Source organism: Canis lupus, chromosome 33 (assembly GCF_048164855.1).
Source record: "Canis lupus baileyi chromosome 33, mCanLup2.hap1, whole genome shotgun sequence".
Taxonomy (NCBI): Eukaryota; Metazoa; Chordata; class Mammalia; order Carnivora; family Canidae; genus Canis; species Canis lupus.
Genome location: NC_132870.1, coordinates 20,761,961 through 20,785,368, shown reverse-complemented (window position 1 = coordinate 20,785,368; position 23,408 = coordinate 20,761,961). Strand labels below are relative to the sequence as shown.

Genomic DNA, 23,408 nt, shown 5'->3' with positions numbered 1-23,408 from the left:
ATTTGTTTTTCTCAACTTTTTTAGTTGGCTGGTACTCACTTTGCCTTTAGAGCAGCACTTTGTGTCATGGGCAATTTGTTTCTGCCTCTGCTGCAGCACCAGCTGTAGATCTGGGGAAGCTGGCCGAGGGGCATTGGACTGTGGATACAGGAATATATAGTATGTCTGTGAAGAACTCTTACAAACGAGTTTCTATCAGTATAATCTTAATGATAATAAAGAATATATTTTTCTTGTGACCTGTACTCTTGGTCTCTGGCTTTCTTATTCTGACTCTCTCTTTCTCCACTGCTACTGTTCAGAATACCATTTTCATGTCAATCCAGACAAATGGATAAAGGAATAAATACATGTGGCTAATTGCTCTAGTTCTCATCCATTTATTTTCATTACAATTAGATTCGGCTTCGTAGGATGCTATTTGCTGACATTATGCGTGAAGTCCAGTACCCTTAGCAGCCTGAGCTCCCAGGGCTCTGCCTGCAGGATCCTCATAGAACAAGTACAAGAACTTATTTGTGGGATGCAAATAGCAGGCTGTGTGTGTGTACTTCTCACATAAGCAGCAGTTCTGGGGACAGAAGAGAGTAGCCAAATGACATTTTGTATTTATTTTTTTCAGTAAGTTTGAGTTCTGAAAAAGTTGATATTTAAGTCCAAAGAGAATTTGGAGAATTGGAGCTTAGATCATGTAGTATTTGTCAGTGACAGAGATGAACCACCTAAAAGTTCCATCCAGAACTCATTTCACTAACGATGCTGAGTTGATGGCAACTCAACATGAAAGAAGACTTTTTACACTGGCTTAACTGCTCTGTTAACTGGAAGTACCAGACAGCTGAATAAAGGGACCATATTAAGTCCAACATTTACCTCTGCCCCTTTTCTGCTCTTCATCCCACCCCCAGAACTTTTTTTCCAGCAGAAAGTGAACTTCCAGTTTTGGTCGTGTGTGTGTGTGTGTGTGTGTGTGTGTGTGTGTGTGTGTGTGTGTTCTGCGCCTGTGTGTATATACACACATACTGCCCTAAACTCCTAGTTTATTCAAAGCTCTTGTCAGGTGCAGGACAACTCAGATGCAAATGCAGACCCCCGTGGAGCCCCCTTGTGCAGTCAAAACGGTGGTGTATTCCAAGGATTTTGGAGTGATTCGCAGAACTCACTGTCAGGCCAGGGATTTTAATGCTGACAGGATTTTCCCTCCCTACCCTTATTCTTTGTTTCTTCCTAACCTTGGCTTTCTGTTTCTCACTGCAGACTGAATTTCTCCACATGGTGAAAAAAAAAAAAAAAAAAAAACCTATTGCATGTGGCTCTGAATTTTGGCCTTTTATAACTTCAGCCACAGGAGGGAGATGCCTCTTTTAAATCCCAGGAGTCCCAGGAAGGCAATTCATTGACTACTCAACTGTCATTAGGGCAGTGAGGTCATGTGAGAACTGGCGACTCAAAGGGGCACAGGAAGTGCATTTGGGGGAGAAGGAATCCTTAGAAGAAGGGGAAAATGCTATTCCCCAAAGAAGAAGGTGGTGCCCACAGGTTCCCAGAAGACTAGGTGTCTGCTGCTGTTGTTCTTGTGCATTCCTGAGGATTTACCATGAATCGGAACATCTATTTTAAATTACTTGGCTGACTTAACTGCAATCTTAGAGCTTGTATTTTTTTCTTCCGGCTTCTTGTCAACTACAAGCTTTAATGATAATTATTCTTCAGCAGGCATGTTCTAGCACTTCTTACTCATTTGTCACATTGAGCTTAACAAAATTAAAAAGTCCAATGAGAGACCCTGTCTCTAAGACAACAGAAGGCCGAACCGTCAGCTCCCCATCATTTTTGTAATCTTAGAATCTTTGCTGCCAGGATTAAGTTTGGCCCCTCTCTAATCTCTCTGTGTAGTCGGAAGCAGTAAGACTGCATTTCAGTGGCTACTGGGGAGCCTGGTAGAGGTGAAAGAGTGCAGTGTTTTTTTCGTCTCCATGTAGGTGAGTAATTCCAATCCCGAGGAAAATGAAACCGGGCATTGGGCATTGACTTCCACACTTGGTGCTTTAAGACTTGAGTTAGGGGATCCCTGGGTGGCGCAGCGGTTTAGCGCCTGCATTTGGCCCAGGGCGCGATCCTGGAGACCCGGGATCGGATCCCACGTCGGGCTCCCAGTGCATGGAGCCTGCTTCTCTCTCTGCCTGTTTCTCTGTCTCTCTCTATCTCTCTGTGTGACTATCATAAATAAATAAGAAAAAATTAAAAAAAAAAAAAAAAGACTTGAGTTAGTTCTCAGCTGATAATGAACTGTGTATGTTCTGAATCCATTAAAAATACAGCTCGTCTTAGTCTTTTTCATGCTTTGCAGAATATTATTTCCCCGAAACACTCAGTATCTGTCTCCAGCCCTGCCTTTTGCCAAAATTTAGGATTAAAAGTAGAATCTGCAGGCCAGCAAGGCCCCCCAAATGATTGATGTTTCCATGGAAACAGTTGGAGGCCTCTCACTTAAAACTGCCCCTGTAGGCTGGACAGAGTAAAAGTATGAAAATAAGTTTGTCTGAGAAGCCAGTACTCATCCTCCAAATTAAATCCAGGGAGGACAGATGATCCAGGAATCTACTGACAGTTAAGATCATATTTTTTTGTAGCCTTTTGGTGGTGTAGCTCGGTGTTTGAGACACAGGTGTGCATGTTGGTTGGCTGACTTGTTTTGCCAGAGTTGCCCAGATAATTGTCCCTTTACTCCATGACCTCTTTGTGTATAGCCATAGAGCATGGAAGAGTGGGAACAATCTGATCTTTGCTCAGACTTGAGTGTGAGTCACAAAAAGCCCATTAAAAATGGGTGAAATCATAGAATGGTCTTAAGGTTGGAAGGAGCCTAAAGGTCATTAAGTCCCAGTGTCCCCTCCACTTTGGGAATCCCTCCTACTACACAACTGGCAGAGGTTCATAGCTGTGGCTTTCCCATGAGCAGAAGTCTTCTCTGATCCATTGCTGGAGATCTGCTGGTATCAGAAAGGCCTCTTTGTGACCGAACCAGCATCTCTTCCTGTCACTTCCACCTCTGCTGCCTCTTTTTGGTGCCAAGGCAATTGAGTGTCCTGCTCTCATAGTTAACTTTTTAAATGTTAAGAATGTTATCATGTACCCTCCAAAATCATCTTTTCCCCTGGCTGAGCAAATCCAAGATATTAAGACTTTAAGTATTAATACCTGTGTTGAGGCCTTCCACGGGGGAGAGGTTGATTTCCTCCCAACGCTGGACCCTCACCACTCTTGCTTGGATTTTGTGTGACTTTTCTGGCAATTTTTTTCTTAGTATCATCTGTGTAGGTGGAGAATTGGTAACAGTATTTCTGTGTTCTCCCCCTACCCCAAAGCGCACATCCCCTCCCCAGAGTATTCATGATTCAGAGCTTGGAAATCTAAGAAACACAAGACTGGAGCAAACCATTGGTCCAAGAAGTCTTATGAAGGGTGTGGTTGCATTTGTGATGTCACCTCAGAAGTAGTGACTACGCCCTACATTCCTAACTGCTTTCCTAATCTCTCAACCCTTCTGTGACTTTATTTAAACCTTTGGCCTTTCCTGTAAGGTTTAAATTGTATGTTTTAAGAGTCCTTTATTTCTCATACGTGTTCTGTTATTAATATCCTATTACTGTTCTTACGTTAATGTCCCCCTCCCAAAGAAACAAGAACCCAACAAACAAAAGATGTTTTTGTTGGAATGATCCTGCAACCTTAAAATGGATTAAAACTTAAAACTTCTAAACTCAGGTGTTGATCCACGGTGACTGGGAAGTGCTGGGAAGCAAATACATGGCTCCCACTTGGTAGGGAAAAAACACTGAAGTGGACATTCTGTTTTGGTTCAAAAAACTCAGTAAATAGCTGTGTGACTCTTCAGCAAGCCACCCAGCCTCTCTGAGTTCCATTTTCCTTAAAGTATAAAATCAGATAAATACTTTCTGTTCTTTCAGGTTGCTGGGAGGGCTTTGAAACAAATTAAGACTCCACAGCAAGCTATACCATGATACTCTGGGATATTTTGGGAGTTCAAAACAAATTTAATAAGAGAAGAAAAAATGTTGATGATATTGGGTACTTAAGACTCCTCCAGTACATTCACGGTTTCAAAATAACAGTAGTCTTTCTCTATCGGATTGAATAGCAAATATGTACCTTGCAGTTTAGAGGGAAAAAAAATCTTACAGTTTCTAACATAGGTTCTGGATGGTGTTTGATATAGCATCATGGTTGAAGGAGAAATCCTTTTTGTAAAAAAAAAAAAAAAAAAAAAAAAGTAGTGTGTTCATAGAGAAATGAAAGCACTCTGGGTTCCTTTGGCAGGAGAATAAAAGGTGGGAAGCCAGGGGCCAGGGAATCGATTTGGATTTGTGAATCATTTTAAATCTCAATTCTTTAAAAAAAAAAGAAAAAAAAGGTGGTAATGTAATACCCTTAAGAAGTCCATGTAAGACAGCCATCAGCACAAACCACTGAAGTGGACTTTGGGAATATGAGCCTGGTAGGGTCTCCTGTGAAGCTCAAGGGTGGATTCTGAGGCATGGATTTTTCCCTGGAAAACTTTTAGGAGCTTGTGGCTGGGACTGGCCTCTGTGTTCGCCTTCAGCATCTAACCCTACCCTTATTTCCTAAGAAATGCTACAGGCTTGAAACAGGCACTTGTCTGAAATCTGCAGGCCCTGGGGACTTAAAGATGACCCCTCTTCCTTGGCGTTAGGAAGTATGTTTTCCTTACACACTGTTTTTTACTCATGACCACTTATATTTGGGACATAGAAAACAAAGGTAACATCCACATCTTGTCCATCCAGGGGTCTGATTGCAGTTTCTTGGGGTCATTCCTTTGCCAAAAATAAGAACCCATCTAGACCTTGGATAGAAAGTAAGGGTTTGGGGGTTTTATTTTATTTTATTTTTTGCAGTGTTTCCTGAGTATTAATCACACCCAATCAGTTTTACTCTGAAGTTTTTCTTTGCATGGGGGGAAAAGACCATTGCAATGATCCTTGTATGTTGAAAAACTGACCCTACATCCTGGTGTCCTGTTGTGTGTGCTTTTCTGTCCCCAGGGAGTTCTGTCCAACATCTCTTCCATCACTGATCTCGGCGGCTTTGACCCAGTTTGGCTCTTCCTGGTGGTGGGAGGAGTGATGTTCATTTTGGGATTCGCAGGGTGCATCGGAGCGCTACGGGAAAACACGTTCCTTCTCAAGTTTGTGAGTATCACATTCTGCCATCAGGCTCAGGGCCAAGCTCCTGTCTTACCGCAGGAGGACACCCTATCTATAGGCAAGGTGGTTCTACCAAAGACACGGTAAAAATATGGCCCAGCTAACACTTTCCTTTCAGGAGAATTCTCTAGATCTCCTCCTACCTGCCCCTCCATGCTTCCTAAATAATGTAAGTACCATGCCCAACCCATGCCATCCATGGAGATTTTGTACATGTATATCAGGACTTTGCATTCCAGTCCCTAAAATACCTTTAGATTAAGGTAGGTGTAGGTATAGTTCTCTTCTTTTAAGTTCTTTTTCCTCTTTTAAGCACATAGTTGTCAGGGAGCTGTTCATATAGTTGGTTTAGAAAAAACCAGACCTAAGCACAGTGGCTGTGGCCTGTTCAGATGAAATCTATTAAGCAATACGTTTCAGGGAATATGGAGAGACAGTAAGAGGCACATCTTCCTCCTTCTCTGCCAGCACAGAGCTCCTTCTGTATTATCGGCATAATTTTTAAATCCCTTGCAGGGTGTTTGGTGTGATCACTGTTAGCATGTATATTTTTGAGGAGGAGTTTTACCAGGGGCACATAAGTAATTACAGTAAAAAATGAGAAGTGAAAGGCTTTCCTTTGGAGATTCCTTCCAAAGGAGAACAAAGTGGCATATGCTTACATGTATGTGTGCAAAACAGGTTTGATAAATGTAGCCAAAGGTCAGCTGAATATGCCTGTCAGTCTGGAGCTTGGCCTTCCGTTGGGCGTCTGTGTTGATGTTCTCTGTGCAACAGTGTCCACTCTCCTTTCCAAAAATAGAGAAAGGATGGGGAAAAAAAATCCACCTTCCTGTGGTGAGGAAAGATGGTAGGATTTCTAGACAACTTTATTAATGTGGTATTACTTGTTCATAGGATCGTACTCAAATCATCCAGGGACACTTGCATTGAAGACAAGAGCACGTACTAGCACTAGTCCCAACAGCCACGTAGTATGTGACTCTCTTCCCCAGCATTTCTTCCACATTGTCCTCTGGCATTTCTCTTGAATATTTGTAAAGAGAGCAGACTCACCATACCCTACCCAGGGTAGCCCATTTTGAATTTGGGCAGCTCTAGTGCAGATGAGGTTTTGGGGACTCAAACCTGAAAGTTAATATGTTTAACCTACAAGTTTACATGACTCTGCTAACAGAGAAAACTGAGGGATACTTGGTTCTCTGTATGATTGAATGAGTAGTTGGGTCTCTCTTCTGTGTTTCATTGGTCTGTGGTGGGAGCAGCTCATTTCCCAACACTCCATTTGCCTTATGCCTTATCTTCCTTTTACACACACACACACACACACACACACACACACACACACACACAGAGTTACTTCATTGCCCACCTAATCAGAGACCTGTGGAGTCCCCAGGAGAGCTTTGCTCTTGATCCTAATCTGCCAACCTGCCAGTCTTTTTGACGTGATATCCTTCTAAATGCGTGGGCTCACCTCACTCAGCTTTTCTGTAGCCTCATCAGCCCCAGATAATACTCACCATTTGCCACTGTTTTATGAGTTTTAGCCTCCAAGCCCCCAAATTATGGGATCCCCGTTAATATGATTTACTTGAATATATTTACAGGAGTAGTCCTTTAACATAGCTATCATATTTGTAGTTGAAGATACGAGAGTTAACAGGCAGAAATAGATACATTTTTCTAAATTGGCACCTTAATTTATAAGGTCCCATGTTGGAAATGAAGAAACTTGTAGGGGATCCCTAGGTGGCTCAGCAGTTTAGCACCTGCCTTCAGCCCAAGGCATGATCCTGGAGTCCCGGGATCAAGTCCCACGTCGGGCTCCCTGCATGGAGTCTGCTTCTCCCCCTGCCTACATCTCTGCCTCTCTCTGTGTCTCTCATGAATAAATAAATCTTAAAAAAAAAAAAAAAAAAAAGAAGAAGAAACTTGTATTGTTTCTTGGCTTTTAAAAATCATGGATAATACTCAAAATGGCTTCTCTATGTAGTGTAAACAATAAAAACTGGCCCAGAATATTCTTTGAGTAGGAGCTATGAAATAAGTAGGAAGCGAATGTCAACATGCCTTTAACAGCCTCAGACATCTGATACTGCAAGGCTAGGAGATTTGCTGAGGGCAAATCTGAGAGCTAAGATCATGTGAAATGGAAATAGAGCTTCCTGGTCGACTGAGGCCCTGAGATGAAGCCCACGAGTCATTCCCTTTGGGAATGGGGGAAATGAGGTCCATGGGGGCCAAGGCATACAGGTTTCTGCCAAATATTCGATACAAATTTAATTTGAACTCAATTTTGGATAAATCTATATCATAGAGCATTAAGAGAAATTCTACCGGGGTAACTGCAAAGTGAACTTGCCTTAACTTTTATGGTGATGCGAACAAAAATCTAATCAAAAATCTTGCATGATGTCTGTCATGGTATTTTGTGTGCACATGCATGTGAGCTAGCTGTGATTTTTCTCAATACAATAGTGATAACTTATTGTATTTCTGTACCTAATAAAGGGAGGGGAGTTGTTTTATACTATGGGGTAGGCATTCAGTAAAAGATTTTTTTCCCCTGTCTTTTTTTCTAGATTAAGGAAATCTTACTTGAAATTATTGGCACCACTGATGATAGTTTAGATCCTAGTTCTATTGAATTCATCAAGGACAGATAACCAGGAGATCTATGGAGCCTGAAGGGTTGAGTTCTAGAGGATCTAGATTTAGAGCCTGAACCTTGGGGTCCTAGACTTTGCCAGGCACTTCTTTCTTTCTTCTACCCCTCCCCTCATGTCCACCCTCCCAGAACAGCACTTGGCACCCTGGATAAACACCGTCCAATATGTGGATGTCCCCTGTGCAATGCCCCCCACAACTACCCTCACCCCTATCCCCACCCCCACAGCACATAAGACTGTTAGGTCTTTGGAGGCAGGATTACTCCTCACTCCTTATTTCTGCAAAGCCCACCAAATCTAGGGCCTGATCTATTATGGGTCCTTCAGATGGTTGCTGGAGGAATTTGCATCTTTTGTCTTTTTTTCTTGTTTTAATAGGTAACTCTGCAGTTTCCTTTGAAGCACTCCCCCAGCATGTTTTTCTCTCAGTTGGCCCTTTGATGTGTGCTTGCGGAGCATAGAAACAGCAGACATAGAAACAGCAGACGGCTTTAGCCCCTCTGCCTCCTCAGCCACGGTGGCCCCGGTGGCCCCGGTGGCCCCGATGGCCCCCTGTCTGTCCTTACCACCAGAAACCTGCATGCTCCCTCACACCTTAATTTCTCATAATCTGTTTCAGCAAAAAAGTCGGGAAAGAGTAAAAGTGTGGGGGTGAGAGGAAGTGGAAAGAACCATAGGCGTGAACGGTACTTTGGTATAACCGAGGTGGGGCTCTTCTGAGTCTTTGAGATGAAAGGGAGATTTCTCCAGATTTATGGGCAGTCACCACATTACCTGTGGTCCCCAGCCTTCCTGTGTAAATTCTTGCTGTCTATATCAGCCAGAAATCTTCCTTCAGCTGTGGGTTGATTTTATTTAAAATCTTCCAAGCCTGGTATTTACAAAGAAAGGTAAGCAAGTTACCTAAGAAAGCTTTCAACCCGGATTTCATGACGGAAAATGATTTTCCTGTTATAGTCACCCCACACACAGACACACACAAACTTCCTCTTTGACCTCTTCATCTAAGATGAATCCATCTGCTGTTTTACTTCATAAAGAAGGTGCAGAAGGGGATTAAAACAATGTCTGAATCTGATAGAGGAATGTGTTGCATACAGAATCAAGGCCGTAGTAACAAATGACAGTCGATGTTAAAATACTGGGATGGTTTCTCTTTCGACATTACGAGAGCTTACTAGAGGTAGGGGCAGGTCATTGTTCAAGAGCGTGGCAGTGCATGAATCCGGAGGAACTCATTAGCCCTTAATGTGAGTCTAATGAGAAATTCCTATTACCCATGTTTGCATTTAGGCTTTGTTGTTTAATTACCGAATGGACCACCAGAGCCCCTAAAATGTGATTATGAACGTTTTTAAAAAGTCCTTTCTTGGAGTGTAATATTCTATTGATGTATCTTAAGAAACCGAAGATTATCTGCTTTGGACATGTGTAACAACCCAATGTGATTATAAACCTTTTAAGAAGGAACCATTTGACTATATATGATCAAAATAACCCTTTTAACTGTTCTCTGTGTGTCTTTTGTCTTAGTTTTCTGTGTTCCTGGGAATTATTTTCTTCCTGGAGCTCACTGCTGGGGTTCTGGCATTTGTTTTCAAAGACTGGATCAAAGACCAGCTGTATTTCTTTATAAACAACAACATCAGAGCGTACAGAGATGACATTGATTTGCAGAACCTCATAGACTTCACACAGGAATATGTAAGTTTAAACTTAGTTTATTTTTAAGTTGAAAGCCTTCTCAAGGAATGACCCCAGTGAACGTTACTCCTGGCTTCTGCTTGTGCCAACTGGAACCTACGTCTGACTTTGCCACATGTTTTGTTGTTGTTGGTTTACTTGTGTATTCATTATTTTCTAACCCGCGTTATGGCTTATATGATTTGTAGCCTAAGTGGCAGTGTCTTATTTTTTCACTTATCTCAATTTCTACTAAGTCCACGGGACAAAGAAAACCTCTTGAGCAATAAGATTATAATCACAGTTGCTGTTTCCCATTGGCATCTGAAGAATATTGTTTTGCTGCAGGTGTAACATTTTATTTGGTGTTTTATGTGGATTCTTTCTTGCTGTTTGCCCCCTTTCTGGTCAGCCTCCACACTTCACGGCTCATAATGATATACTTAGCAATAGATAATTTGTCCACAAAGTTCCTAAAATATGCCTGTCCAAATATTATTATAGCCCACGCAGTTCCACACAACCAAAAGTTGAGAAACTTCCAAGCCCTGGTGGCTTCTAACAAGTGGAGAATCTGCTCCGCAGAGCCTCCAGGTTTCTGACCCTACTAGGTGATGTCCTCTGTCATGCAAATGAAGCAGCAGATGTCCTGTTTGTCTCAGAATGCAAAATGGTATAAACAAGCAGTCAGAAATACAGATCTAGTGCCCAGATCTAATTAGCTAGGTGACCGTGGGCTAACAGAAACCTGACCTATTTCCCCAGTAGTAATATGGAAGCTACTGCTTGTGCAGACGTTAGGACACTCTAATAAGCTGCATGCGGTTTTATATTAGGCCAAAGGCGTTACTGTCCTCAGGTGTTAAGGTCTTTATTTGCATGCCCTGAGACACTGGAGAAGCTGAGCAGACCCGGACAGCGCTGTCTGGGACAGAAGTGTCCGCAGCAGGACCGGAGGGCAGACGGGAGCCCACGGACCAATGGCTGTCCCTCCCTGGGACGGCTTTCCGGGGTGAGCTGGGGCCCCTCTGATGAAGGCAGGAGACGGCTGCATCAGCACTCACCATAGGGAGCCCGGCCTCCTTCCTTAGGTGCTCAGGAGGGAGCTGGGTTGTGCTGGTTTTGTGAGTGGCCTCAGTGACTGTTCTGGAATGTGCTGCAGCTCAGGTGTGAGATGAAGCCCGGTCACCTCTGCAGCGGACCTCACTGTTCTGTTAGGTCACAAAGGGTGCAGGTGCACGCCCTGCCAAGTAGCATTGCTGACTAGTTGGCATGACAGACCTGATGAAGCTTCGTAGGCAAACTCTGAGATCCACAGCCCACGGCCTCGGAGGACCAGATGAGTCGGAAGAACACGAAGAACACGTGTATCCACGTTCTCTCGAAATGCTGTCTGCTTTATGTGGAAATGCTGTTTCATGTGATTTTCTTTTGCTGTCATGGAGTGTAATGGTTTGCAGTGGCTATTGGTCCCAAAAGCCTTAAAATGATCAGGGCTTGATGTTTACCTAAGTCGGAGGCAGAGCTAGTCCAGCAGGGGGGTGACGAAGGGGCTTCTGGAACAAGCAGTCCTTGAGCTGACCCTTTTGAGACTCGCTGACTTGAACAGCTCATATTAGATATATTTTGATTAGATGATGGGATTTTTTAAGTTGAAAATGTAAATGCGTGCTCTTAGAAGAAACTCAGAGCAGTAACAGATACCTAATGAAAAGGAAGCCTTTAGAACTCTTGGGGGTAATGAGTGTGTGTTCACTGTCTTGATGGTGGTGATCACAGTTTCGCGATGTATGCATATGTCAAATCTTAGAAAATTGTACACTTTAAACGTCACTTTATTATAGGTCAGTTATACCTCAATAAAAAGGATTTTCTGAAAAACCATTAAGGCTGTAGAGACCCAAAGTTTTAAAAAGAAAGCCTCTAGCTCTCCCACCCACAACCCCAGTTGCCTCCTGCAGACACTACCACGGTTTAGTGTCTTGCTTATCTTTCTAGAATGTTCCTGCCTGCACCCACGCCAGGCAGACCTTGTTCTGACTGAGCCTGCCAGGCAGACCTTGTTCTGACTGAGCCTGCCGTACAACCCCTGCTCTGTCTGCCCTTCCCCCACCTAACACCACAGGTCTCATCAGTCCTTTAAATCAGATGCTAGCACCTCCTTACAAATCTTGAGCCTTAGTCACTCTGGAAGCTTTTCTAGGGGCCCTTTCGGTTTAGTTTGGTCTAAAACTAACTTCTGAGACAGAAAAGGAGGTTAGAGTTCTCAGGAGCTGGGCGTCGGGCATTTGGCGGTGGTGAGCGTAGGCGCCTAGTCGCCTCCAAGTCGAGAGGTTCTAATTCTCTCCTGTTTGCTCTAGTGGCAGTGCTGTGGGGCTTTTGGAGCTGATGATTGGAACCTAAATATTTACTTCAATTGCACAGATTCCAACGCAAGTCGAGAGCGATGCGGCGTGCCATTCTCCTGCTGTACTAAAGACCCAGCAGTAAGTGCCTGCTGACCATTGGGCGGCTCTGGGCATCACATGGAGAATGTGGGCTGGGTGGGCAATGAGCAGAGCAATTCTTTTCTTGAAACCTTACCTGCTTATTCCTAATTGTAGCTCCTCTCGGGGACATAGGGCTCAGATCTCCCCAGTAGGAGTAATGATCGCTGACGTTAATTTAGCAGCGCACGCTGGTCTCTGTTCTCAGCCTTCTTGTGAGTTGGCTCAATAAAATTCAGAACCTTCCTGTTGGCAGTACCACCATCATCTTCCGTCTTTGGGTGAAATGGAGGCCCGTGGAGTTTCAGTAACTTGCCCGAGTTCCCATTGCTAGCAAGGGACAGACTGAGCTTTAGACCCCGAAAGACTACCTAAAGTGCCTGTTATTCCTTCTGTGTGAGAGGGATGGGCCCAGGTGAGAGTTGTCTGCTTTGACTAGGGGTCAGTGACCCTTTGCTTCCTGACTTGCTTCTGGGGAAAATATTAGGGATAGGAGAAGAGTTTGAGGCAAGATAGGGCTAGCCTACCTATGTAGGAAGACCGCAGCTGTCTGGGTTCTCAGTTGTGATGATGATGATAACTGCAGTTTGTATTTTATTTAAGAAAAGAAAAAGCATTAAACCCACTCATAACCCTTTCACCATGGGCTTGGTTGTATTTAGGGTCACATCATATCACTGTATGTAGGATGGCTTAAAATGCAAGTGTCTTGTCAGTTAAAAGCCAGGAGTGAGGGACACCTGGGTGGCTCAGTCGGTTAAGCATCTGCCTTTGGCTCAGATCATGATCTCACAGACCTGGGATTCAGCCCCATGTCTGGCTACCTGCTCAGTGGGGAGTCTGCTTCTCTCTCTCCCTCTGCCCCTCCCCCATGCTCATGCTTGCTCAGTCTTTAAAAAATAAATAAATAGAAAGCCAGGAGTGAGTGTTGGAACAAGTGCGAGAATCTGCTTCTGCACATGTCTATTCCACGCTCTTTGGCCTCCCAAGTTATCAGTCCGGGCAGTCCCCCCTCCCCAACCCCCAAACCCCCCTTCCTGAAATCAGGCGGAGCCCAGTGGGTGCTAATGAGTTCAATGGCCATTTCCCCCATGTAAGGTGGAGGTTGTGGGGCTCTTTCAAGGGGCCCATGGTCTTGAGGTGAAACAGTAGCCCTCTAGGGGCCTCAGAGGGGTCTCTGAACTGTTACTCTTGGTCTGAAAGAGGCCAAGAATCAGAAAGGACTGTGCTTCCTAGCTCTGAAACCTTGCCAGGAAACCCACCTTTCCCACTGGCTCATTTCTTGCTTTCCTCTGAGAGAGGACCAAAAGACGGGAGAGTGCTCAGCACAGAGCCCTGGGTGTCCACTCAGGTGGCCTTGTGCTGACCAGCAGGTACAAACTGCTCTGTCTCCAGCTCCAGCTGTCTGACGGAATTCCGTCAGAAGAATTATGAAGAGTGTCAGAAGGCATTATGCCTCCCCTTTCAACTACAGATACTCTGGGTAGAGATTTCTCATTCCATAAATGCCAAGCTAATAAAATCTACCCTATACCCTGCAGAGGGGAAAAATAAACAAACCTAAGACAGGAGAGAACCCATGTTTCTGATGAGGCCTGTGAGATGTCAGGATATCTGTCCATGTGATAGGTTGTCAGGGCACTGTTTTGTTTCTAATTATTAAAGTGTAATGCATTCTCATCGAAAAACCATTTAAATGATACAGAAGTATATAGATTAAGAAGTAGAAGTTCCCCCAAAAGACCATAAATGAAGATAGTCATTGTGCGCTTTCCCCACAGTTTTATCTCTGTCTGTTTTCTCACCCCTTTAAGCTTCCTGAGATTGTCAGTAACGTGCTTCGTATCCTTATCTTGCCTGAGCCTCAGTTTTCTTCTTCTAGAAAAGAGGGCATACTTTAATACCTACTTCTGAGGATTGTTATAATAATTACTTGGGATGATCAAAGTGTTTATTTAGCCTAGTGCCTAGGACATCCACATGCCCAAGTATGCATTCGATGAAGGACACTTAATGGAGCTGATCTGCTAAGTCTTCAGCAGGCTTCCTGTCTATTGAGTGAATTTCACTTTTCTGTTTTCTCTCTCTACCAGGAGGATGTCATCAACACTCAGTGTGGCTACGATGCCAGGCAAAAACCAGTAAGTGGAATCTCATCTTGTCACTTAGCACAAAGGGTGTTGGAAGAGCTTTTGAACTTGCATGGTGACGCTGTGCTCTCCTCTTCCCTTGTGAAGGAAGTTGACCAGCAGATTGTAATCTACACAAAAGGCTGTGTGCCCCAGTTTGAGAAGTGGTTGCAGGACAATTTAACCATCGTGGCTGGTATTTTCATAGGCATTGCATTGCTACAGGTAAGACAAGGCTCCTTTAGGGATGTCACAGGGAGATGATGCCCTGGGAGAGCCCTCCCCCATGACAAGAGCTCTGCTTAATCACCTTAATGTCACAGTTTTTAAGACACTTGGAGGGCTGGGGAACAGACCTAAACTATTTGGTTTGTATTTTATTTAAAGCCCTGATTTTAGATGCTACTATCCTGAAATACTTCAGGAAATCTTTTTTCCTTTTCACAGTGGAGAAATCGATTGGGTCAGCAATTGCCTACTGGTATTCCAGTGTTTCCATGGGCAAAATAATACTGCACTGTGACAGGTGGGGCAGGTAGGAATGGTCGGATAGATCCCACTGGCAAGATTAAGACTTTTTAAGAGTTTCACAGATATCCTGTGTCCCTTTTTCTCTCTGGACCGCCTGTCAAAGTGCTAAGTGAGGGGAGGAAGCACCCATTTTCCCTCCTAAGCAGCCCCAAAAGCTAGGATTTTTATTTTGTGAAGATTTAGTACTTTTCTTAGAGGATTGCAAATGGGGCATTGCGGTTGAAAGAAATTAAAGATCGAAATAAATGGAAAACCATTCCACATTCATAGATTGGAAGACTTAACATGGTTAAGGTGACAGTACTCGTCAAATTGATCTACAGGTTCAATGCAATCCCTATCAAAATTACAACTGTCTTTTTTTGCAAAAGATGGACAAGATCTATCTATCCTAAAGTTCATGTGGAAATGCAAGGGACCAGAATAGAAAAAACAATCTTAAAAAGGAACAAAGATGGAGAATTCACACTTTCCAGTTATAAACTTATTACAAAGCTCTAATGACCAAGGTAGTACATAACACTGAACATACAGATCGGTGCAATAGAATTGAAAGTTAGAAATAAGGCCTACATCTGTGGTCTGTTGATTTTTGAAAGGGACCTAGGATCGGTCAGTGGGGAAAGAATAGTCTTTTCAACAAATGGTGCTGGACCAACTGGATATCTATACAGAAAAGAATGAATTTGGTCCCCTACCTCACACCATATATATAAATTAGCTCAAAACAGATCAAAGACCTGAACTTATAAGCTTCTGTGCTGAAAAGGATACTATTAAGAAAGAGAAAAGACAACCCACAAAATGAGAGAAAATATTTGCAAATCATTTTGTCGATAGAGATCTAGTGTCTAGAATATATAAAGAGCAAGTTAACAATAAAAAGACAAACCCAAAGAAAAGATGGGCAAGGAATTTGAATTAGATATATCTCCACAGAAAGTATAAATAGCCAATAAGCACATGGAGAGATGCTGATCATTAGATATTAGAGAAATTCAAATCAAAACCACAGTGACCTAGCACTTCACACATACTAGGATGGATATACGTAAAAAGGAAGACAGTAACAAATGTTGGCAAGAATGTGGAGAAATGGGAATCCTCGTACATTGCTCAAGGATGAATGAAAACAGTAGTCACTGTGGAAAAGAATTTGGCACTTCCTCAAACTTAAATGGAGTTCATGTGGGACCCAGCAGTTCCACTTTCCAAAGAATCAAAAACCTGTTCACCAGGAAGTTGTACGGGAACGTTCATAGCAGCACTATTCATAATAGCCCAAAAGCGGAAACAGTGTAAATGTCCTTCAACTGGTGAAGATAAATCTACAATATTATTCAAGCCATCAAAAGGATTGTGCTACTGGTACAAGCTACTGTATGGATGAACCTCAAAAACATTTTGCTGTGTGAAAGCAGACTGAGGCAAAAGGCCACATATTACATGATTGCGTTTATATGAAATGTCCAAAATAGGCAAATCAGAGAGAGAGAAGGTAGATTAGTGGTTGCCAGGGATGGGGGAATGGGAATTCCTGCTAAAGGCTACAGAGTTTCTTTTCAGCATAGTGAAATGTTCTGGAATTAGATAGCGGTGATAGTTGCACATCCTTTTGAATATACTAAAAATCACTGAAGTATATTCTTTAAGAGGACATATTTTATAGTCTATGAGTTATATGTCAATTTAAAATATCAAAGATAAGAAAGGAGGGGATTCATTGGCCAAGTGAGCTTCACTGTTTGACTCTCTTCTTCCTTTCTCAGATTTTTGGGATCTGCCTGGCTCAGAACTTGGTTAGTGATATTGAAGCTGTCAGGGCTAGCTGGTAGAGCCCTGCCACACTGCTGTGAGACACTGGACAGACCCGGCCTTCCCGACCCTCCGGCGTGCCCAGCTCAACCCACGCTGCACGGACCCTGATCACAGGCATCCTGCAATCCCACCGGATGGAGCTGCCAAGAACTTGGTTTGGGGCGGGTACCACTGGCAAATGCTGCTCACTGACAGAATTAAAATATAACCAGTATGAAAGTCGTTGCGCCGTGAATCTCTACTGTAGCCATGAATTTCTGGATGGTTGGATACTCACCAAAAAAGAAAAAAAGGGAGCGTGAGGGACCCAGATGTCCTTGAATTTGTGGAACAAGCAGTCTTGTTCTCTACTTCAGTAATTGGAGGGCTGGGAGAGGCAGTTTTTGCTCTTCGTCACACCTTGAAGGGACTTTCTATTCCATGGCCTGAAGGGGAGTTGCATCTTTTCTAAAACTCAACCCCTTACCTGGGAGGGCTGTGGGGTTTTTGGCACCCCTTCACTGTACATTTCAGGGAACTGTTGACAACCATCATCCCAAGAAGAAACAGCTTGTCTTTGGGTTCAGATTTTGTGATCGCATTCCACGAGTACTGTGAGTGGGCTCGCCGGGTCTCTCCCGCAGTGTCTCTTAGAAGAGGGGGTTGTATTCCATGTGCGTGGAGTTAGGGCCTTGGAACACTTCGTGATGCTGAGTTTTAGCAGGACAGATTGTTGTTGTTCTAAGTAGGCCTGAGCTTTCTTAATGAAATTCAAGGAGAAAATGAGGTTAATGAAGAGATATTAATTAATACCCCTCACCCCAGCCCACCAAACTGGTTGTTGGATTCTTTGGAAACTGGAATATTCTGGGTTTCGTTCTGCTTTTTTGTGTGTGTTTCTGTTTTTGTCTCCCCAAAGTGAGAGCTAGGATACACTTTCTCTTCAAGAGTTTTCTTACTCAGCTCGAATATTAATTTTTTGGTATAAACTCCCTGCATGACCTGTGAATCTCAATCTACCAGTTCCTTTTCTTGCCATCTTTCCTACAAACATTTACAAGCATTATTTGTCAGCATTTATTTCATAGGTTCACTGCCTTGAGAGGTGTGGCGTGTCCTCCCTGGCTGGGAGGGGACCGGCCATGCCACTGCAAATGCTTCCATGGACTCAACAATCCCTTTACCCCATCAGTCTCTGGGGCCTCGTTCTGTAGCCCCCCCCCCCCCCGCCTTCTCTTTGAATGGACTTGAACCTAATTCTGAAATAGTGTTGACACAATCAAAAAACTTCTAATTTTTTTTTCCTCTTTCTTATTTGGTTTTAGTTTGCTTTTATTAAACAACAAAAGTGCATGGCCAGAGCTCCTTCGGTTCTCATAGTGCAGACTAACCATCAGGATGGTAACAAAGCACAAATACTTTGGAAGGAAATGCATTGATGGGGCAAGTGTTCTGTGACCCAAGGTGGGAAACCACTTCCAGGTGCTGCCACTCACCCCTGTCCGCACTAAAGTGGAGAGGGATGAATTTTGCCCCCAGATTTGAAACCAACTGGTATCTCCCAGGATGTCACTCTCCCAGGGAGCAGATATTAGCCTGTGGAATGCTGGGAAAACCACAGGTCTATTTTGTGGTGATGACATACTTGCCAACACAAAACTGGGCAGCCAGCTAGCACGCTGTATGGAAATTGAGCAAGATTTTCTATTTTAGCCTCATGTTGCATCGCTGTGGCTGATGAACGTGTTAAATCTGCTCGGAGAAAGGACAAAAATTCTTTGAAAATTGTCTCCACAGTGTGGGTGTATGTGTGTGGCTGCATGTGTGTTTTTGTGTCTCTGTATAGTTAGAGATGTTCATTCCATATTCTGACTGTAAGATGATTTTATGTCATCTCTGCCCCCACACAGTTGTCATTCTGTAATGTCATTCCAACATGGAGAAGACTTGAGCCCTGCAGTTGGCACTCTTGTCTTTTTTTATTACCTCATTCTCCAGTGAACTCCATCCGACCAGTTGATGCAGAATCAGGCGAGATTCCCTCCCTTTGGCACATCCAGTGAAAGGCCAAATGGCAAGGCCAAGTGAGTTCTAAATTTTAATTAATCACCCTTTATTTTTTACACTCGAGAGTGGTTGTAATTAAGGCTGTCATTAATAAACTGGTTCTACCTTACATGGAGTTATGTCTTTCTTCATTACTTGTCTTGGAATTGCAAAATTCTCTAATCCAGTGGTTCTCAGACTTTAGCATGCATCGGAATCAACCGGAGGGCTTGTTGCAACAGATTACTGTGTTTGCTCCACCCCCAGATTTCTAATTTAGGAGGGCTGGGGTGTGGCACGAGAACGTGCATTTCTGAACAAGTTCCCAGGTCATGCTGTTGCTGTGCGTCTTGGAGGCACAGCGTGAGAAGCATTGCCGTGATGGGTTCTCTAAAGGGGAAAGGAACCTTTGTGCTGCTGGAAGCAGATAGCCGGGTATGTAGGAGATCTCTGTCCTTGAGGTCACTGTCCGCTGGTCGCAATCACTTGGGGACCATGTAGAATGCAGATAACCAGGCCTTACCCCCAGCAGTTTTGAAGCAGGTGAGCCAGAGCCTATGTTGTTAAGAAGCCGTCATTAAAAATTTAATACACAGTGAGATTTAGGACTCATTACCTTGATATCCACATCTTTCTTCTAAGAAAATTTCTAGGAGATCCTGAGAACAAGAATCTTAAAAACATTTGAGAAGTGCCACATAAATGTCCTTTCATTATGAATGATCCCTGTAGAATGACTTGTCTTTAAAACTGTTAGGGGCCTTTTTTTTCCAAGATCAAATGAAAACAAAATTCTAAGGTTCATATACTATTCTCAGACCCAAGTATGTCCCAAGATTTGTTTGAGAAACGTTTTACTTCATTTCCCTGGATATTTGAGTCCAAAATAGTATTTTGAATTTAAAGAAATTTGTCAGCGGCAGTTGGAGATAAAACAATCCCTACTGAGTTTTCTTAGCTGTGCTGTAGAGATCATCTACTATATGAGGTAGGTGGCCCTCCCTGCTCACAGCAAAGCCAACAAAGAAAAATAAAGATGCTCGGAAGTGAAAGGATGCTTTGTCGAGAAAACTCAAAATTTACAGGAAGTTTCTTCTGCGTTTTAGAAGGTGGACTCTGGAGGATGATTACGTCTCTCTTTATCTCTGTTGTTTGGTTACAACAAACACCATTGCTTCCATGATTTAAAAATATCTAACACAGTTTTAAAAAATGAACCCACGAATTACAGTAGAATTTTGCATCATGCAGCACTTAGAAGAGAGGTCCCTTTATGTTTTGTTCCTCCTTTCTTCTCCCAAGGAATAAATCCTTTTGTTTCCTGTCAGCCTTCTTCCTGCTGCAGGTCCCAGGCATCCTTCAAGGGGGTTCTGGAAGGTGTCTCCTGGCCTTATTGTGCAGAATGTTTTCTCACTCGTGCCCTATGGTGGGGTGAGGGGGGGCAGGAGGGGAGCAACCCTGCAGCTCCCTGAAGTCCCTCTGCAGTTTCCGGCTTGCTTGGACAGGAGCCCTGGGAAGCTGGTGGGCTGAACAATGCGGAGCCAGAGCCCAGTGACCTGGCTGCGCCTCCGCAGCTCTCTTTGTCATTTATTCGGTGAAGCCCTATTTCTCCAGGGAAATCCTGTTTGGACCTCCAAGGAAGGACCGGAAACCTCTCCATAAATGCGGACCAAAGGGGGTTTGCGGCCAGCACTCTCCAGTGAGGTCATGGGGCTAAGCCTCATCTTGGAGAAGGAAAATGCAGTGTTTGCCTGGAAAGGCGCTATTTGGGGCTTCCTGGCGATGTAATAAAATCTCTGTATGACCACAGATAAGGCAGATGTATCTGGGTGGGGGTAGAGGGCAGAGGAGAGAAGCCATCCTTAGACTTACCTTTGCCTTCTCTCTTTTTTGGAGGAGTTTGAGACAAAGGTAGAGTTTATAAAATTATAGAAATCCTAGTTTTTAGGACTTCTTTAATGTGAGGAATTAAATACAGCTTCCTTTGGATTGTTCATGCCGAGTAGTTCTCCTAACGAGCGGGGCACCCGTGGCAGGATGCCCGAGTTCGTCCACTCCTGCTATCCATTAACCCAAACCAAAGGCCTTGCGACCTGCCCTGGCCAGTGCAATGTTTTCCTTTCCTTCCAGGAACTCCCACCCGGAGAAAACCCAGGGGAAGTGCAGGTCACTTTATGGGTCTCACACCGTGTAAAATAGACTCCAAGAAGGAAGCATCATGCAAACAAGATAGTGCGTCCCATGTTGTCGCTCCTCATCAAATGTGGACTTGGGCACTGTAGGTGGAAGAGAGCCACCTTTTAAATCCGGAGCTTACCTTTGTGTATGAACTTTTGCAGAACAAATGGTTCGACAGGTACGTTTTAATGGCCTGCCCCCTAGTGGTGACCACGTAAAACAACTGCCTGGAGTTGGAATCCTAACTGCAGGAATGAGAGGACTCTGCAGAGGAACTTGTGCTTTAGAAGAAACTTGAGGGTTATGCGGCTCTATTTGGTGTGCCTCGGTGGGGTAGGTCTTTCATTCCCTTTACATACTCCTGAAAATGACAGAGCTTGTTTTGGAAAGTGAGAGCGCAGGGTGTTTGGCTCCCTTCGCCATCTATGTCCTGACCTTGCTTCTGGGACTTTAACTTTAGAGCGCCCCACGGCAGGGGGCCTGCAGGTGGTAGGTGGGCCCTGCCTTGCCGCCACGACTCAGACACGGTTATAGAAGAGGTGGTGGCTGTCTAAAACTGCTCGTCTGCCAGGCAGGCAGCTCTCCTGAGGCAATGAATATGACATCTCTTGTGTATTCCTCTGCAAGCCCCCATGTGGATCACCTGGGGTTTGCTTTGATCTGAGAATCCGCAAGTTTGATTTTAAAGAAGATTGGTAGGGTGTGGGGGTGGTCTGGATCACCACCCATACCTCGTGTTTTAGGAGTCTGTCAGGGGTTGAAACTGCCTTTCAAAAATTCATATACAGAAGTCCTAACTCCAAAACAGCAGAAGGTGACCTTATGTGGACATAGCGTTGTGGCAGGAGCAATTGGTCAGATGAGGTCATGCTAGAGTAGGATGGGTCTTATCAAAAGGGGGAATTTGGACGTGGATACACGCTGAGGCAGATTGCTCTGTGGACATGGAATGCCGGAGACTGCCAGAAAGCCACCAGCAGCTTGGAGGGACGCATGGCATGGATTTTCCCTCAGAGCCTCCAGAAGCAACCAATCCTGCCAATGCCATTGGACTTTCACACTCCAGATGTGAGACCATTTCTGTGGCTTAAGCCACCGATTTGGGGGTACTTTGTCACTACAGCCCTAGCGAACAAATACAGTTTGATTGTCTAGTGCTGGTTTTCAGGGTAGCAGTGGTAGGACTGCTCTGAGGTCCCTATGCTGCTTTTCACCGGTAGAAAGATCAGCGGGTAGGTGCTCGGGCCAGAGGCCTCCCCATTATTATTTATTTTTTTTTTTTAAGATTTTATTTATTCATGATAGTCACAGAAAGAGAGAGGCAGAGACACAGGCAGAGAGAGAAGCAGGCTCCATGCATCGGAAGCCCGACGTGGGATTCGATCCCGGGTCTCCAGGATCACGCCCTGGGCCAAAGGCAGGCGCCAAACCGCTGCACCACCCAGGGATCCCCCCATTATTATTTAAATGGACGCATCTGAACAGGGCCTGGGGTGCTCTCTCTGGGCTCGAAAATAGTCTCAACATGTTTCATGGGGACATAAACCTAGGGAGTGCTCGATTACATTACGGTTAAGGATGGTGGTCCTGCAGTCTGTATTTATGTAAATGATCTTAAATATAACTTGTTAGGGCAATTAAAGCCTTATAAATAAAATAGCTGTATTTCCATGATGTGTGCTTTCTTCAAGTCTTGTTGCTTTGTAACCAAATGAGCCCACTGGCTCATGGACACGCGGCTAGAAGATGGGACCGGAGCAAATGGGTCCTCGCTCTCGCAGTCACAGGCAGGTCTACCCAAGTGTCCTATGTTCCAGGCACTGTGCGCTGAGCACTCTGCATAGGGTGTGGAGGAAATGTAAACTGAAGGGGGGAAAAACCCCTAACACATGGAAGATCTAGACTTCATCCCGAGCTAAATGGCTATCTTCCACAGTGGTGCTGGCCCAGATGGGAAGAAGGAACACAGGGCAGTGGAAGAAGGCGTCATGGAGGAAGACCCCCTTGACTGGGGGCCCCCAGCCAGCCGAGGAAGCCAGAAGCTGAGTGCTGCTGGGCAGGTGTGGAAGCCCCAGGAGTGGGGAAGTCAAGCACACAGAGTCTAAGAACTGTGGCCCCGGCCCTGGCATGTGTCAGGGCCTTATACTTGCTGAATGAGGAGGTGGGGGTGGGGGGGTTGGCAACTGAAGTGATCGGTAGCCACCATCCTTCTGGAATGAAGAGGTGTCTGAATGAAGAATAGGATTTTTGATAAAGCGGGACAGTGTCTGCAGGCACAGAAAACCTGGCTTTTGAGGAGAATACTTTAAAAATCAGTCCAAAATTTGCCAAAATTGTCAAAGTAGTTTGTGGAGAGCAAATAAAGTAATAGCCACAACACCTGTGCCCTCCCATGAAGTCACTGAAACTTTACAGATCAAATGGTCAAATGGCCTTAGATCTCTGTAGGGCAGCAGCAAATGCCTTATTTTCTCCTTGTTTTGGAAACCAATTGTTTGCTCTGTCCAGTTCCACCGTCCCTGTGAAATTTTATGACCGGGAGCTGGCAGGGTGAGCATCAGCAGCAGGTTGTTGCAGCAGCAGCGGTGGGGGTGGGGGGGTGGAGACGTGACATCGAAGCACGTGGACAGTCTTGTT

General features: G+C 44.4%; 1 protein-coding gene and 1 long non-coding RNA gene across 10 annotated transcripts in view; one reads left to right on the top strand and one right to left on the bottom strand.

Annotated features, from left to right (window-relative positions):
* The window catches only part of LOC140623839 (uncharacterized), a 68,882-nt gene extending 58,069 nt beyond the window's left edge, over positions 1–10,813 (bottom strand). For 5 of the 6 annotated variants that reach the window (XR_012023373.1, XR_012023370.1, XR_012023374.1 and 2 more), the window contains exons 1-2: positions 10,669–10,813; positions 8,696–8,792 (exon numbers count right to left, since the gene is read on the bottom strand). This is a non-coding gene — a long non-coding RNA (uncharacterized lncRNA). Of the gene's footprint in view, positions 1–4,891; positions 5,205–8,695; positions 8,793–10,668 lie in introns of those variants that run through there. The other variant, XR_012023371.1, reaches the window with a different exon arrangement.
* The window catches only part of TSPAN5 (tetraspanin 5), a 171,086-nt gene extending 152,363 nt beyond the window's left edge, over positions 1–18,723 (top strand). For all 4 annotated transcript variants that reach the window (XM_072810546.1, XM_072810545.1, XM_072810547.1 and 1 more), the window contains 6 exons: positions 5,088–5,234; positions 9,455–9,625; positions 11,965–12,090; positions 14,184–14,231; positions 14,328–14,444; positions 16,520–18,723. In XM_072810546.1, the coding sequence (XP_072666647.1) occupies positions 5,088–5,234; positions 9,455–9,625; positions 11,965–12,090; positions 14,184–14,231; positions 14,328–14,444; positions 16,520–16,585 (675 nt within the window). In that variant the 3' untranslated portion in view covers positions 16,586–18,723. The remainder of the gene's footprint in view (positions 1–5,087; positions 5,235–9,454; positions 9,626–11,964; positions 12,091–14,183; positions 14,232–14,327; positions 14,445–16,519) is intronic.
* Positions 18,724–23,408: the final 4,685 nt, after the last annotated feature.